This window comes from Topomyia yanbarensis, chromosome 1, assembly GCF_030247195.1.
Source record: "Topomyia yanbarensis strain Yona2022 chromosome 1, ASM3024719v1, whole genome shotgun sequence".
Taxonomy (NCBI): Eukaryota; Metazoa; Arthropoda; class Insecta; order Diptera; family Culicidae; genus Topomyia; species Topomyia yanbarensis.
In genome coordinates this window covers 16417785-16434283 of record NC_080670.1, presented here as the reverse complement: position 1 = coordinate 16434283, position 16499 = coordinate 16417785, and the positions used below count along the sequence as shown (strand labels likewise).

General features: G+C 44.5%; 1 protein-coding gene across 5 annotated transcripts in view; it reads right to left on the bottom strand.

Annotated features, from left to right (window-relative positions):
- Positions 1-8060: 8060 nt before the first annotated feature.
- The window catches only part of LOC131676984 (ankyrin repeat and KH domain-containing protein mask), a 115138-nt gene continuing 106699 nt past the window's right edge, over positions 8061-16499 (bottom strand). For all 5 annotated transcript variants that reach the window (XM_058956448.1, XM_058956449.1, XM_058956451.1 and 2 more), the window contains 6 exons: positions 16150-16437; positions 15790-16083; positions 10366-15549; positions 8936-10294; positions 8688-8867; positions 8061-8467 (listed from right to left, as the gene is read on the bottom strand). In XM_058956448.1, coding sequence (XP_058812431.1) covers positions 8438-8467; positions 8688-8867; positions 8936-10294; positions 10366-15549; positions 15790-16083; positions 16150-16437 — 7335 coding nt within the window. In that variant the 3' untranslated portion in view covers positions 8061-8437. The remainder of the gene's footprint in view (positions 8468-8687; positions 8868-8935; positions 10295-10365; positions 15550-15789; positions 16084-16149; positions 16438-16499) is intronic.

Genomic DNA, 16499 nt, shown 5'->3' with positions numbered 1-16499 from the left:
TAACGGAGAAATTTCGGTACCACAAGTTTTTTCTCTTCTTTCCCAGTTATCGTTGTAGAGTGCCAATCTCACCTCTGACATTCTGGATCTTCTCGTGACATCTGTCGTACCTGCTTCACAGTTACAGCTCCTGGTTTGTTTACCTCGGCAATAGAGCACAAGAATGTATGCTAGGGTTGCCACCACTGGTAAGGCTTCCACTCGAAGTTTTTTTTTTACTGAACTGAGACCTACAATCTAAAAGTGTCAGCCACTTTCGCTGTGGAGGATAAGCCGCTTTCCGCCGGAACTAACAGGAAGAGGAAAGCAGCATAGTGTGGGAAGCACAGTGTGGTGTCTTCCGAAATTCAATGCGGGCGCAAAATATCCGGTTATTCATCGCAGTCGCTAGAGAAGTTCCAACAAAGGAGCACAGTTCTCCTCTTTGGTCAACAAACGCAGTAGGACACTCACCGGAAGAACTCGTTTGAAATTCAATACTATAAGAGTAAAAATTGTTGGTCGCCTCACCAGACCCGGAGAAATTGATGTAAAACCCGGAGACCCGGGAATCGCCTCCACAAACTGGAGTCTCCGGGTCACACCCCGAGGGGAGGCAACCCTAGCTGCCTGACCCCATGTCAAATGTTTTGCTTTCTAGCACTTCAGATAGCCCGAATTCACGATGTTGATGAATCCTGACGGTACAAGCTTGATGAAAAAACGATTAGCTTACGTTCGTCTTGTCGCTGGTCGGCATTAAATCGTTCGTTAAATATAAGAATCAGTGGCTTATAGTCTGCCATTATCGCTAACGCTATAGTCCTTTTAAGTACATTTGGAAATGTTCTGTAGCCCAGACGACAGCAAGAGCTGTCGGGATATTTCTGCTCCGTCTTAGATAAACTTTTGCTGGCATAGCTTATTACTCGTTATCTACCACCAATAGACTGCAAAAGAACTGCACTTTGAACTTTGTCGATTGAAAAAAGAGTATTAAATACGATGAAATTTTCATCGATGAAAACTGAATTCTTTCGATTTTGCGTTGAACCACTTCTGCGGTAAAACTCATACCAGACAGGGCTGCTGTGTCCCTGGATGTTAGAGCTAGTTCAATTTAGTGAAACGCTTTGACCAGGTCCGTCTTACTGAAATAGCCTAAAAACGGCATTATATATTCGAATGTCGGTAGGGGGTGTCATTCTTTATTAGATGTCATTCTGAGACGTTACTTCCATTATTCTGAGACGTTACTTCCATTATCTTTTGGAGTCACTAAGAGGGGAGATGCCTGTCGTATTTATAAACGCAGAAACGCATGTTTTCCTAACTCGAATTAGTTCGATCTTACAGTGTATGGTTTGGGATAGTGCGCAGTTTTTGATGCCATTGTAAGATTCCATTTTGACTGTTGTTGGGTTTCTGAATGTCAATCTTATTTTCACTGTTTCTTTCACATATTTACTAAATCGCCCACCTGATTTTTGGCGGTGCAGGTTCGATTATATCCTGCTGTAAAAGATCCGGTTTAGATTCAACCAGTTTAGGTAGCCGTCTATAGCATAGACTCACACTTTAATTCTGAGAAACTATCAAACGGCTCTCCCGGAGCATAATCGCTAGCCAACGAGAATGAACTATAGGCACAGACTAACAGACATAACACTATGAGGGAATTCCTTCAAAAAACATCGTCCTACAATTTTCCCAGAACACTAGCTCCACCTTTTATTCACGGTCCCAAACACTCATTTACTGGTGGGATACCCCTCAGGTTTGGGAACAATTTTTCACTAGTGGTATATCCCCCATATGCTTGTTCATATGTCAGTGGCGCCATAATTTCAAATGTGGTCACAGTCCCAACTACAAATATATTTCAAATGACCGTTAAAGCGAGCTAAGATTTGTTTTTAAGTGTTATGTCTGTTAATCTGTGCTATAGGGGCCCTATTCTCATGTAGACGGTTGGTAGTTTGTCGATAGGTACTGTTGTTGGATGGCATGCACTGGATCGGGACCTACCGAATTCGGTTTTCGCTGCGTGAGTCGGGTTAATCGCTCTGGCGTTGGTAAACTTTCCCCAGATAGACAATCTCGCGGTCTGACAACCAGGTTGTTGGCAGGTGGCCCGCGCGAGGCCAAAATTCCACCACGATGCCCAACGCTCTTCAAATGCACCTTGCACGCAACCACGAGACGATAGTGCTCCTAGGAAATTACCCGGGTCCACCGATCTGTAGCTGAGACGATGCGGTCTAAATGCTTACTTACTGTTATTGGTTTCCCAAAATTTAATAGTTTGTAGTGTTTCCGGTTTCTTGCAACTTACGTCTAATTTTCTCCAGAGCTATATTCCTCGTGAGACCTATCGATGAAAGTTTCACCCATCGACCCCCAGAAACCATGAGATTTTCCCTGTGATTCGAGCACTGTCTTATACGTGTTGCCTACACATGGTCGATAGCCCGATTGATACCCATGATCGTCATGAAACGCACGTTGTGTCCGTTTCAAGCTATTGAAACTTTGTTCTAGGCTGTCCGCTGTAAGTTGCCGTTTACTGTAAAAGTAGTGTGTGCTTAGATTCCCCACTATTTTTTCTATAATAGTTTCGTTCTCGATCTGTTTCATGTTCCTAAAAATAAACCGAACGTATGGAATTATAGCAAAGGGTGCGATATGTGTGTCAAACATCTGAAGCTGTCCTTTGTATACATTTGCTGCGTTCAATTTTTTGCATTGTCACATTTTTTCTAAACTGACGAGATCATCGTTTTAATTTTTTCTGCGCTCTACTGTTCATCCGGAGTAACCGGTTCGATACCTAGACCGCTGGAGGTCTTGTTGTTTGGGTCTATTTTCCGGCTAACTATTTTAGCCCACTCGTCGCTTGCCACGAATCATATTCAATTATCGACTATTCACAAATCGAATATTTTTTCCGGATCCAATAAAAACAATCCTTACTTACCTTACCGTTCAGGCTAGAGCCTTGTTGTCTCTTGCTGTTTGCAGAAGCTGCCTCCACTCCACTCGGTCAATTGCTGCTTGTCGCCAGCCTCTGTCTTCGAAGGGTCTGCAGGTCGTCCTCTATCTGGTCGATCCACCGTGCTCGCTGTGCGCCCCGTCTTCTTGTTCCTGTAGGGTCGCCCTCAAGAACCATCTTCACCGGGTCGTCGTCCGACATTCTTACGACGTGTTCAGCCCACCGCAAACGTCCTATTTTTGCGGTATGCGCGATGGATGGTTCTTCCAGCAGCTAATGCAACTCATGGTTCATTCGCGTGCGCCACGTTCCGTCTTCCATCTACACGCCACTATAGATGGTACGCAACACCTTTCGTTCGAAAACTCCAAAGACGCGTTGGTCCTCCACGAGCCTAGTCTCGTGGCCGTAGAGGACCACCGGTCTAATCAGCGTCCTTTAATCAACTTCGTGCGGCGGCGAATTTTGTTCGACCGGAGCGTCTTCCGGAGTCTAAAGTAGACCCGCCAAGATCCGTCTCTGAATTTCTCTGCTAATATCATTGTCGGCGGTTACCAGTGAGCCCAAATACACGAATTCGTCGATCATCTCGATTTCGTCACCGTCAATCCGAACTCGGGATGGGAGGTTCACATTGTCGTCTCTAGAACCTCTTCCACTCATGTATTTTGTCTTCGAAACGTTGATGGCAAGTCCAATCCGGCTGGCTTCAGCTTTCAGTCTGATGTACGTTTCCGACATCGCCTCAAAGTTCCGTGCCATTAAGGTTGGTCAAAGAAAGCGTAAAATTCGCAAACGAAAAAAGCAGTTTTTTTCCACACCGTATGTCAGATCTTCATAAAAATCAATCAGCAGTACTGTAACAACATTCTACATACGCTGATTGATTTTTATGAAGATCTGACATACGGTGTTGTTTTCCACACAAACTGCTTTTTTCGTTTGCGAATTTTGCGCATTCTCTGTCCAACCTTAAGTCAATGTCGTCGGTGAAGCCAAGAAGCTGGACGGACTTCCCAAAAATCGTGCCACTCGTGTCTATCCCCGCTCTCCTTATTACAACTTCTAACGCAACGTTGAACAGCAGGCACGATAGACCATCATCTTGCCGTAACCCTCTTCGAGATTCAAAGGGTGTCCCTGATACTCGAACAACGCACATCACCCGATCCATCGTCGCTTTGACTAATCGTGTTAGCTTATTCGGAAAACCGAATAAAACTATCCACAGTCGCCAAAATGTTGACTCTAATGGCGATTTGAACTCGAAACTGAGTACGGTTCTAACCCCAACCGCTGCCAGTTCATACATTTTGACAGCAGTTGGGGTTAGAAACTGACACAGTTTCGCTTCAAACAAAAACCACATAAAAAACACTTGTGATCACTGTGTGGTAACATTTTTATTCGTCAGCGTCAGTTTCGAGTAAGTGTTGCTAGTAATTCAGTAAGAGACATTTTCCAAAGGCAACCGGATTATTTTGAATTAAGCGATAGCGTTCCGAGATTGAGTTGCAAGCAATGGATCTTTCTTTGCGAAAAAATATGCACAATGTGCGTTGAGCACTGAATGATTTATCTTTGCAAATATGTATAAAAAGCAAGTAGAATATTTACCCATAATTTGTTTCAGATTGTACATAAGATAAATAAGGTTAGATCCGTTGCTATATCAACGTGAGTGATACTGAGAATAGTAAGTATTACTTATATATATATATATATATATATATATATATATATATATATATATATATATATATATATATATATATATATATATATATATATATATATATATATATATATATATATATATATATATATATATATATATATATATATATATATATATATATATATATATATATATATATATATATATATATATATATATATATATATATATATATATATATATATATATATATATATATATATATATATATATATATATATATATATATATATATATATATATATATATATATATATATATATATATATATATATATATATATATTATATATATATATATATATATATATATATATATATATATATATATATATATATATATATATATATAATATATATATATATATATATATATATATATATATATATATATATATATATATATATATATATATATATCTTAAGGATTTTTATGAACGTGTCCACTGGAAAACAGACACGGCCCTATTCTGCGCGGCGTGTGACGTGAGACGACTAATCTCACCTCACTCTAAGTGACTTTTCTCACCCAATTCTGAAGAGTCACTTCGGGTGACGTGAGACGCCCATTTAACCGCAATGGAGAATCTCACCTCACTCGAGTCGACTCTCAGAATCGGACGAAAAAAGTCACGTAAAGTGAGGTGAGTTTAGTCACCTCACGTCACACGCCGCGCAGAATAAGGCCGATAGTCTCTAGTTTGGTGCATTAACCTCTCCGCCATCGAGGAACTGTGATGATGCCATCACATGTTCCCAACAGTTTCGTGATCACTGCCGCAGCCTCCAATACCTCCTAATTGACCCCCAATGTCTCCTATAAGCAGATCGTCACCTCTCCCTCGCATCGATCGGGCCAAATCTCTCTCGTTATCTATTTTTAGGTCCGGTGGACTGCGCAAAAGGCTTAAGATATTTATTATCACTGTTTGCCCCCTTTCCCAACTCAGTCGCCGCCAGATATATGGCAGTGAAAGAGCTATGGAGGGGCATGTTGACGTCCACTGGAAAACAGACAAAGAAAGAATGACCGGAACGGTGAGAATGAAGAAACGGTGAAAATTCACCTTTATTGGAAATACTGAGATCAGATATGTCCTCAAGTATTACTTGCTTTTCATGGAACTTTCGGATAGCAAATTAAAAAATATTTGTTTCGTCGGGATTTTTTCCTTTTCATTACTTATATGTCCTTTCATTTTATATGGTTATTTTCCAAATATAATATATAATTTATAGAATAATAATAATATATAATAATTATTATTAGTTAATCAATAATTCATCAGTAATCATTAATCAGTAAATGTGTTCTTTTTTGCATCATTTTTAATGTGTTTTTCAATTACCATCATCATGTTCTTTATTTTTTCATATATATTTTTATCATACGCTAATGCAATTGTTATCATACTTCCATTACTTGTTTTTTTATTGTAACTATAAAGGTTTTACTTGTTTTTTTTTATTTCATTTCCTCAATCGTCATCAGTGTTTTGCTGTGTGAATTGTAGATAGCATATATATTGTGTTTCGCTTGCCTACCATCTTCTCGATAACGTTTATTTAATCAAAATCCAACCCAATAACTCGCAGAGACACCAAATCGAATGTTATTTACTCGGCGGTTGCTACTCCTTGCTCAACATCAGCAACCGATGTGCAGTTTGTTTTCCCTTCAACCAACCAACCAAAACAAAACAGCGCTACCTATTGAAGCACAAGAAGGATTCAGGCCCAATTGAATGCCTCCCGGTTTTTTTTTCCTTTGGTACTACTGCCGACTGGTTGGTTGGAACATGGAAACACGTGCACTTGGTCAGTTGAAACAATGCGGCTCATGCGTTTTTTCCTCATAATTAGCATAATCATCATCATCATCATCACCATCTTCACCGTGTCCAGAACAAACAAAAAAAAGTCAAAACGGACAAAATAAAGCAATCGATCCTTCGTCGGCTTTCCACATTTGACCCCCCGCTCTCTCCCTGTCTCTCTCTATATATATAAATGTAGTAGAGTAAATATGTACGCACGAAAAGTAAACAAAAAATCATAACGATAAAATCTAGTTTTTGCTCGGTATTTCAACATTATCGGCATCGAATGTGTCCCCCCCGCTCTGCTGCCGCCACCGGTTTGCGTGGTAGGTATGTTGTAGGTTATGTTTTTTTTCTCTAAGCCATTTTATGTAGTCCTCTACCAACATGCCAGCGCGATTCAGCTATTTGTAATTACTATTATTTTTACCATTTTCGCAATTAAGTTTTATAGTAGTATGAGTAATAATAGTTTTTTTCATTGTTTTCTGTTATGTTGATCTTTTACACAGTCACTCAGTTGCTGTTTTTTTTTCTTTCTTTCGTTATCAGTAACCAATTTGTAGCCAATTGCTCTACCGTTTGGTAAGTATTGTTTTTTTTTTGCAAACAGCACTGTCATCTTGTTATATTTGTTTCATAGGGAGAATGTGAGAAGCTCTAGAAAATACACAAACATCGATATTAGGCGATATTTATCCTTCTGTTTCTGCATGTTGTTTCATCCATAATGTTATAGTTGGTTTGTAGTTTACCGAATTTTTGCTATTTTAACGCCGTTTGTTAAGTTTCGCGATTAAAATTTATCCACTCTGGGTTCTTATCCAAGCAACGTAACGGGTAAAAAAATATCGAAAAGCAACCCAAAATCAAGTTGGAAAAAACGAAAGTGTTTCTTCGTTAGCTGATACCTAAATGTTGTTGGCTGTTAGTAGTCTAGTTTCATGGTGAGTTAAGTCCCTTCTATTGGGTTTTATTTTTGCTGGGTAGGTTTTCCCTTCATAAGTAAATATTAGATAGTACTTTTTTGTTTGTTTCAAACATCTTGTTTAGCTTTTTTTAGTTATGTTCTATGTGCTGAGTTGCATATTTTTCTCAATGTTTCATCAAATGTCGGAGATGACTTCTCCATGATTCAATAAGGTTTCTACATTTTTTATTCGAGACGCAGATGCTCAAGTAGTTGGTGAAAGTAGGCTGAATAATTGAAGTACCAAAAAAGAACACAAGATTTGAAGATATATCAATGTTCAAATTATTTATTGCTTTTCAGTTTGGATAAGAAAAAATATACCGCAGTAAATACCCTTTTTGCAAATATGTGGACCATCTTTGGATAAAGTTTACATGCAATCCTTCGGATGAAAAAAAAAACCTTGCAGATGATCAAAGAAAAGAGTATCCACGAGAGTAAACAAATGATAAATAAAAACATTGATACACATCATCGATCCATCCCACTATATGCTCTGAGGTTTTTTTAGACAAATCAAAACCCAAGTGAAAGAAAAAGGAATAATAAAGCGTGAGAATCAAACTATACATATCCTTCTTTCGTATTATTATCCAGATCTCTAATCTCTACATAAAGCGTGTGTGTATATAAAGCAAAATATCTACTGCTTCTCCTCTTCGAAAGTGAAGCTGCTGTTGGTTGTTTTCCTGCCTGTGCATTTTTCGTTCATTTACTTCCTCTAATTAGTTGGCTTTTTCATCTATTTTCAACTCTAACTTGTTGTATGTGTATTAAAGCAAAAGCATAATCAAAAACAAAGAAGAACCTACGATCAGTGTTGTTGGGGCGGGCGGTGTGCTGCGGCGCTCCATTGTTGCACTACTATTCCTTCGTCAAAATAGAAAAAAACACTTTCAGCTCACAAACGACCATCGATCCGTAGCTCCCGAACTACTAGTGACCGCTCCACTTGGCAGGCCAGCCCTAAAAGGAATTAAAACGATCAAAATAGATAATTGAAAGACGCTTTCAAATTCGAAACTGAAACTCTGTCTGATTTAATTTGGAAATTATGGGGCAAAAAACCACAGTCCATAACCAGCCCATTTACAATCTGGTGTTCATCAGTGTCATATTATTCACTAAAATGACATCGCCTTTTCTTGTCGTACCACCCAAATATACTCGGATCGAATATACTTACGTGCTTCTCATGCTCCCACGGCTGCTGCAACGGTCCATCATTGCCGCCCATGTCGTTCGGTCCGCCCGGCATGAACTGATACTGGAGCGATTGCATAAAATTCATGTTGGCCTGATTCGGACCACTTCCGCCTGCTCCGCCGCTACCACCCAGTGTGTTGTGGTATTCCATCTGCAGTGGCTTTAACGAAAACAAGAAATTAATTTCGCCATTCGAGCAAATACATCCTTTATCCTCCCCAAACCCACCTGAAAATGATCCTGCAAGTGCAGATCGTCGATAAAGTGCCTTGGTGGCGGACCCATCCATTGTTGTGGACCTCCACCACCTGCACCGCCACCGCCACCACCAACACCACCACCCATGGCAGCCAGATTTTTGTCTACCATCCAATGGCCGGTGCCAGCTGCGGCTGCTGCTGCCGCTGCCAGGGCACTTGGATCATTGTCCATACCACCACCCATGCCCCCACCGCTGGACCCGTAATTGAACTTCCAGCTGGCACGTTCCGAACCAATGGCCCTTGCCATTTTGCGACCATCGTCCTGCTGTGGTGGTAGACATCCTCCCGGGGGACCACCTACTACCAATCCGCTACCATTCGCGGTTGGTTGGTTATTATTATTGGGGGAAATTGTTGGCGATCCTCCCAGGGCCATTGCGATTCCGTTCTCGATGTTCATGAGGCTGTCGCGCGACTGAAGATGTGCGAGATCGGAAAACCAATTGGTTCCGCTTACGCCACCACCACCACCGCCACCTCGGTTGCCAGGAGGTACAGGGGCGGGTCCATGTTGACTGCTGCCACGATTTTGACCGTACGGTGGCATTTGGTGACCTCCGTTCGGTGGTAAGTTCTGATATTTACCTATCGGACCAGGAGGGGGATTCGGGTGAAACATGTTTCCGTACTGGTTCGCGGAGGACAGTTTGCTTCCTGGAGCCGCTTGCTGGTGATTTTGCGATGGTGGGATCGCAGAGAAGGCAGAAGCTTTAGGATTCAAACGAGAAATCGGTGGTAAGCCACCACCTCCGGCTCCAAGGCCCATGTGGCTTTGATAGGATGACTGCAACGGGTCTGGACCAAAGTTCAGCACGTGCTGGTTCTGTGATTGAAGAGCTTCAAACATCGAGGATGGAGGTCGAGAGTTTCCTACCAGAGGCGGTGGATGATCTCGGGAGCTAACTAATCCGCCGTAGTCCGACGTGACCGGTCCTATGGGGCGTATTTGAGAGGATGTGTTCATGAGCGGACGCTGAACAGCGAGACCACTGGGTGGAGCCTGTTGTTGCTGAGGTGGCTTCATGATGTTGTGCTCGTTTGACGACTGAAATTGTACCGACTGAGATTGCTGCTGATGTTGAACCACACCGTGTGACTGCTGCTGCTGCTGTTGTTGTTGCTGCTGCAGAGAACCTACTGGACCGCTGCTGCTAGTTGGCGGGCCAGTGGATAACAGATGTGATTGCTGATGTTGCTGCTGTTGTTGAGAAAGTGAAGAATTTGATGATCCCGATGGAGGTGTACCCGAATTGCTCGATGTTTTGGAACTGACTGGCGAGGAAACGTTAGTTCCGCGATAACCTGGAGCTTTCGAAGCATCGACCTAAGTAAAAACAGAAAAAAAAATATTAAAAAATTGCTTACCAACATTTTGCGGGATTTTACAACACTAACCTGCAACGGAGATTCATTCTCGATAAAGGACGAACCAACACCGTGCGGATGGCTGTAGATGGTTTTACTGGCCCCAGCGGTGCCACTGTCCAGACCACCGCTGCTGTGGCCTACCGAGCTGAGTACTCCCGCGTGATGACCATGCGGGTGGTGGTGATGGCTGCTGTGGCTGTGATGAAGGTGCTGCGGTTGCTGGTGATGGTGTTGATGGAGATGACTGGCTCCTGGTCCGGTTGTTCCGGCCCCACCATTCGATCCCCACTGACTGCTGCCATAGGAGTCGTTAAATAGTGAATACTCATGCGCCTGCGCATTGGCATGCAAATTGTTAATTTTTGATTGTAACTGAGCGATTGCTGAGTTGCTGGTAGATGAAGATACCATTGTTGATAAGCCACTTCCAATCGGGCCAGCCGTTGGGACACCACTACCGATGGCGGCGGGTACGACGACTGAGGACGAATCCAGGTGGGACGATGACGATGCCGAAGATGCCGTATGCAGCAGTGGTGAGGCGGTAATATTTCCACGTGCCGCAGGTGGTTGTCCGATAGGGGTAATTGATCGGCCGGAACCAGTTCCTACGGGAGCGATTGGGGCGCTGCTAATTGTAGGAAGTGTTGCTGAATCGACAATCGTTGTACCGGGACCGCTTGATGCGACCGGTGGTATAAATGTGGATATTTTGGTTGGCGCCTGAATCGGAGCTAGATGGGACTGTTGCTGAGTGGATGCTGCGATCGAACTGGACAAAGAAGTGGCCAGTGTGGTTGAACCAGACGACGAAAGGTAAGTGGATGTATAAATCGAATTGCTAACGGCAAGGTTGCTGTTGTTTATAACATTACTGTTGCTGCTACTGCTAGTGTTAGCAGACTGTGCCAAGTTTCCGAATGGGGCGGGTAATCCCTTGGCGGGGGACTGTAGAATTTGCACCGGTTGACGAATTGTGACTGGTGCACTTGCTGTGTTGGACGATGACGTACTGATGCTGCTCGTAGCACTTGAAAGTGGTACATTCGTAGGTAGCGAGCCAGTTGCCTGGCTATTGTTGGCTTGCTTTTTGTGATTCACAGTAGAGGAACCAGATGAAACTCCGGCATTATCGGCAACCAGTTTGGCAAAGGTACCACTGGTCGCTAGGGTGTTATTGTTATTGGCAGAATTTTTGATAGAGTGCTTCAATTGTTGCATCATGCTGGCGTAGGCGTTTTTAGATAAAGAATTGTTGGCTGTGACGGAACGCTTGCCGTCTTTTCCCAATCCTACCATTGATGCTGAAGCGTTGGAGGAAATAACACGTGATGATTGCGAAGTGTTAACCCCACCTCCGGAACCGGAGAAAAGATTCTTTGCCGCCGGAGGACGGTTTAGTATGCCTCCAGACATGCTCTTCACGGTGGCAGCTGCGAGAACTGCTGAAGCCGTGACCGGTTTGTTCGGATTCGATGCAACAAACACATTCTTACCCTTGGACATTCCGGAAGAAGACCCCATCAGCGAGGCAACATTTCCGGAGGCAACTACTGCCGAAAGAGTGGGTGCTGTCGGTCCAGTTTGAAGGGCACTTCCTCCTAGCGTTCCCGCCGGAATCGAAGAATGTACGGATGCAGGCGGGGCAGAGGAAGAGCTGCTTTTGGCAGTGTTATGCTTCGGAAGCATCTGTAATATATCGACGTCCGGATCTTTGATCAGGGTAGCGATCAGCGAGTGAGCCTGCTTGGTAGCCTCCAGTGATCCCTTGATCGTAATTGATCGATCACCCTGAACTTTGCCCTGTTTTTCCACCTCGATATGGGCACCGGTTGCCGCACGGATTGCATTGATGTTACTTCCAGCTCGGCCGATAACTCGAGAGATTGCATGCACGGGGACCTGAACCTTCTTGCACTCCATCGGGGCCGACTGGCTCTGCTGAACGGAACTTTTACGAACGACCTCTTTCCAGCCTTCCTCGCGTTTGACGGCAACTACGCTGCTGTTTTGCAACACTGCACTAACCATGCTGTTGTTACCCGGTTGTGCGCCGCTCGTCTGTTTGGTTGGGCTTGTCGATTTTTGCTGCGATTGCTGCTGCTGCTGTTGTTGCTGATGATCTTCGCTATGATAGTACGTAGTTTTGCTGTTGGCATGCATTTTCTTCTGCTGCTGTTGGTTGCTAGTGCCACTGCTGCTGCTGTTGTAGAAGGTAGTCGACTCACTACCATCGTGATCATCTTTGTCCAACGTGTGTCGATTGGAGCCAAACACGATGATAGATTTACGATTACCTTGTTGCTGTTGGTGTTGTTGTTGCTGTAACTGATGACTGTTTCCATGATGAGACGGTTGGTGTTGCTGTTGCAACTGTTGTGGTGGTTGCTGCTGTTGATGATGCTGCTGTTGCAACAATTGATGGTGGTCTCGTTTTCCATCAACTTTTACTGGTTCCTTTGGAGCCACATTCTCTTTTTCGATGAATTTTTCACGTTGTTTGCTTTCGTAATGGTCACGTTTTGCGTCGCTCAGCTGCTGACGACGTTGTTGGCCTGCAACAGGTTTCTCCTTCTGCTGCTGTTGGTGTTTATCCTGAACCACAGAACTGTTGCTAGCCGTCGTTGTCGTACTATCCGGACTGTTGCTCTGTCGCATTTGTTGATTTGTATACTGGGATTGATGTTGTTGTTGTTGCTGCTGCTGTTGCTGTTGTTGTTGTTGCTGCTGCTGTTGTTTGGCATGAGCAACTTTGGTCGTTATAGCAGAACTTGCCCGAGATTGTTGGTGTTGCTGCTGTTGCTGTTGTTTGCGTTTTTTGTTGTTCTTTCTCTGCTGTTCAATCAAACTGGACGATTTTACATCCGAACTGGAGCACGACCCTTGACTGTTTGCATCGATGCCGGAGTCTCCCTCCTCCTTGTCGTTGGTTGGTGCAGTTGAATTAACATTGTTTGCGGCAACAGCGATAGAGGAGCTGTGATGATCGCGAGGTTGTATTCTGCTGCTTGCAGCAGCAACGGAACGATTTGCTACAATGCTAAGCATTGGGATGCTGACAATGTCTTCGTCATCATGATCACTATCATTATCATCATCCTTATCATCGTCCCCATCATCGTCGTCATCGCTGTTACCCGCCTTGCTATCGCCTTCCACTAACTTCCGCTGTTGTTCACGTTTTTCCGCCTTTCTACGCTTTTTACGCTCACGCCGTTTAGCAGCTGCGGCCTTACGACTTTCCTCCCTGCTTCGCTCTAGATCCAATTCTTTCAGCAGAATTGAAGCGTTAATATTTGCTTTCGTAGCTTGCTGATCCTTTGCAGCTCGAATAATCTTTACACAATCGTGACACTTTTCCAGCAGATCCTTATCGCTGATGGTACTGATGTAACGTGTCATTTCCTGATCTGAGGGGAATTGCGTTACATGATTTACCATCCACTTGACCACCTTGGTGTGACCTTTACGGAAAGCAGCCATCAGACACGACACCTTTCGATTATCCTGCGAGTCAATATCTGCTCCGGCATTGCAGAGCACTTCAACTACGGCCAAATGACCACCATTGGCAGCCAGCCAGAGTGGAGAGTTACCTTTCTTGTTCTTCACCTCGACGGCTGCTCCGCGGGAAAGTAACAACTCAACAAATTTTATGTGCCCCTTGTCGGCGGCAATTGTTAAACCAGTATCTCGAGACGAAGGAACTGGAGCTGCATTGACATCTGCTCCTTTGTCTAACAGGACGCGACCGACTTCAATGTATCCACCGGATGCAGCTTCCATCAGTGGCGTCAGTCCAGTCTTGGCTCGATGTTCAACGTTCGCTTTGCGATCTAACAGCAGACTAACCACTTCGTGTCGACCTTGGAAACAAGCAAGTGTTAGTGCCGTATTCCGATTTGTCTCGATTTGAGCATTGATGTCGGAACCCATATCCAACAGCAACTTTACAGCTGCCGTGTGACCATTCATTGCGGCCAACATCAGAGGGCTGATTCCCAACTTGCTACCAGTTCGCGAATTAATTTCTGCCCCGTGGCTAAGCAGTAGTTTGATGATGTTCACATAGCCACCGCTGGCCGCCAAGCTAAGTGGGGTGTAATCAGAAACGTTCCGGTGTTCCCGGTTGGCATTCATATTGAGAAGCAGTTCTACCACTTCATACCGACCGCCGGAGCAGGCCAACGATAGTGGTGTGTCTTTGGTCCGCTCGGATTGGGCTTCCATTTCTGCACCATGTCGAAGCAGAGTTTCGACGACCTTTTCGTGACCGGCCGTTGCCGCCAAAATCAACGGAGTGAAACCCTTCTTGTCTTTGTGTTCGATGTTGGCCCCGCGACTGATGAGTAACTCGACCAGTTCTTCGTGACCACCGGCACAGGCTAGCGTAAGGGCAGTATCGTGATTAGAATCGGTTTCGGAGTCCACATCGATCTGTCGCTCTTGTACGACATTAGTTGGAATGGCCGCCGGATACTGGATCGGGGCCGGTGTTGGACTAGCTTCGAACTGGTATCCTCCGGCGACAGTACTCTGCTGACCGGCTGGGGCTTGTCGCACTCCTGCTAGTCTGTTCTTTTCCTTGCGAGTTTTGTCGGTTTTCTTAGCGCCAACTTTGCCCCCGGTTGATGTTGCTGTATCCACAGTCTGTGGGCTCTGCTGACGTGGTATCAACAGTCCACCCGTCTGCGGTTGCTGGGTTTGCGTAGCAACCTGTACCTGCGCATGTTGGGTGCAATGTGCTGCCTGGGCCTGGGCATGCAATTGCTGCAGCTGCTGCGCCGACTGGGCTTGTTGCTGTTGAGCCAGAATCACAGAACTGGGATGAACGATATTTGGTGACTGGAACTGCTGTTGCTGTTGTTGTTGCTGCTGCTGTTGTTGTTGGTGCTGAACGGCGGCTGCTGCCTGCTGTTGTAGTTGTGCCTGTTGGAGGGCGGCCGCCTGCTGGAGCGTCACATTACACTGACCGCCGATTGTATGCTGATCGAGCTGTTCCTGGGTAAGCTGCAGTTGTTGCTGTTGCTGCTGCTGCTGTTGCTGAGCTGTGGGCAGCTGAAACAGCAAATGAACCTGCGAGGATTTATCCGCATCAACGTTAAACACGAACTTGGGCTGCTGCCCATCGCCGGTGGTTGCTCCGGACATTCCTGCCGCACCACCCGGTGGATGGTGTAAAACGGTTGCTCCCGAGGCGGTAGTAGTTGCCTGTGAGAAGTAAGGGGATGGAGTTTGAGGATATTATTTGGCACAAATGATCAATTAAATTTGAAGCATCTAAATTGAATTTTAAATTATGTTTGCTTCATTTCACTAGGCTAAGTTAATTTTGCAAATGTAGCTCTATTCTTCGCTTCGATTACTTACTCATGTTGATTCACGATATCGTGATAAAAATTGCTCACCTTAAACAAAATCACATCAAAAGTAAAATAAAATCCAACGTACCTGTAACTGACTGAGCAACTGTAGCTGATCGAGTGATATCTGCTGGTTTGGATCGAACGCCATCAGCTGACCGGCGGCTGCCTGGCCAGCGGCAGTGGTCTGCCGAAAGCCGCACTGCTCTACGGCCGCCTCGGACAGGTTGATGTTACTGCCGTCCTCCTCGATCGGCGACGACGTACCGGAGGTGGTGAGCTGGCTTTGATTACCGGCCCAACGCGTCTTACAGAATGAGTTCATTCCGATCAAATTGGCGTACGCGTCGATATCCTGACAGCTAAGGTTAGCAGCCATTTCCTGATGAGAAAGAACACAATCCAGTATTCAATTAACTGTTTTTTTAGTTCCATCGAGATCACTTACCTGCAAAGCCACCGGTATATCGGTGCACCCGTTCAGAGCGTGAATAACTTCATCGATACACTCGACCCATTCGTAGTTGTAGATCGTTTCCCGGGAGCCGTCGGCGGCAACTACCGAACCGTCCTCCGGGTTAAATGTTTCAAGCGACTCATCCAACGTCGGGTAGATGCCTCCCACACACTCGGACATAGTTTCGTTCTCCGAGTCGTCGATGTTGAACATCTGCAGATGTTCGTCTCCGTCCTCCACGTACTGATGATGACCGTCACCTTCACTGAGCTTAATTTGCTGATTAGCCAAAAAACGAATCATTTAGTTACAAGGAAGTTTTAAGACGTAACAACTTTTAA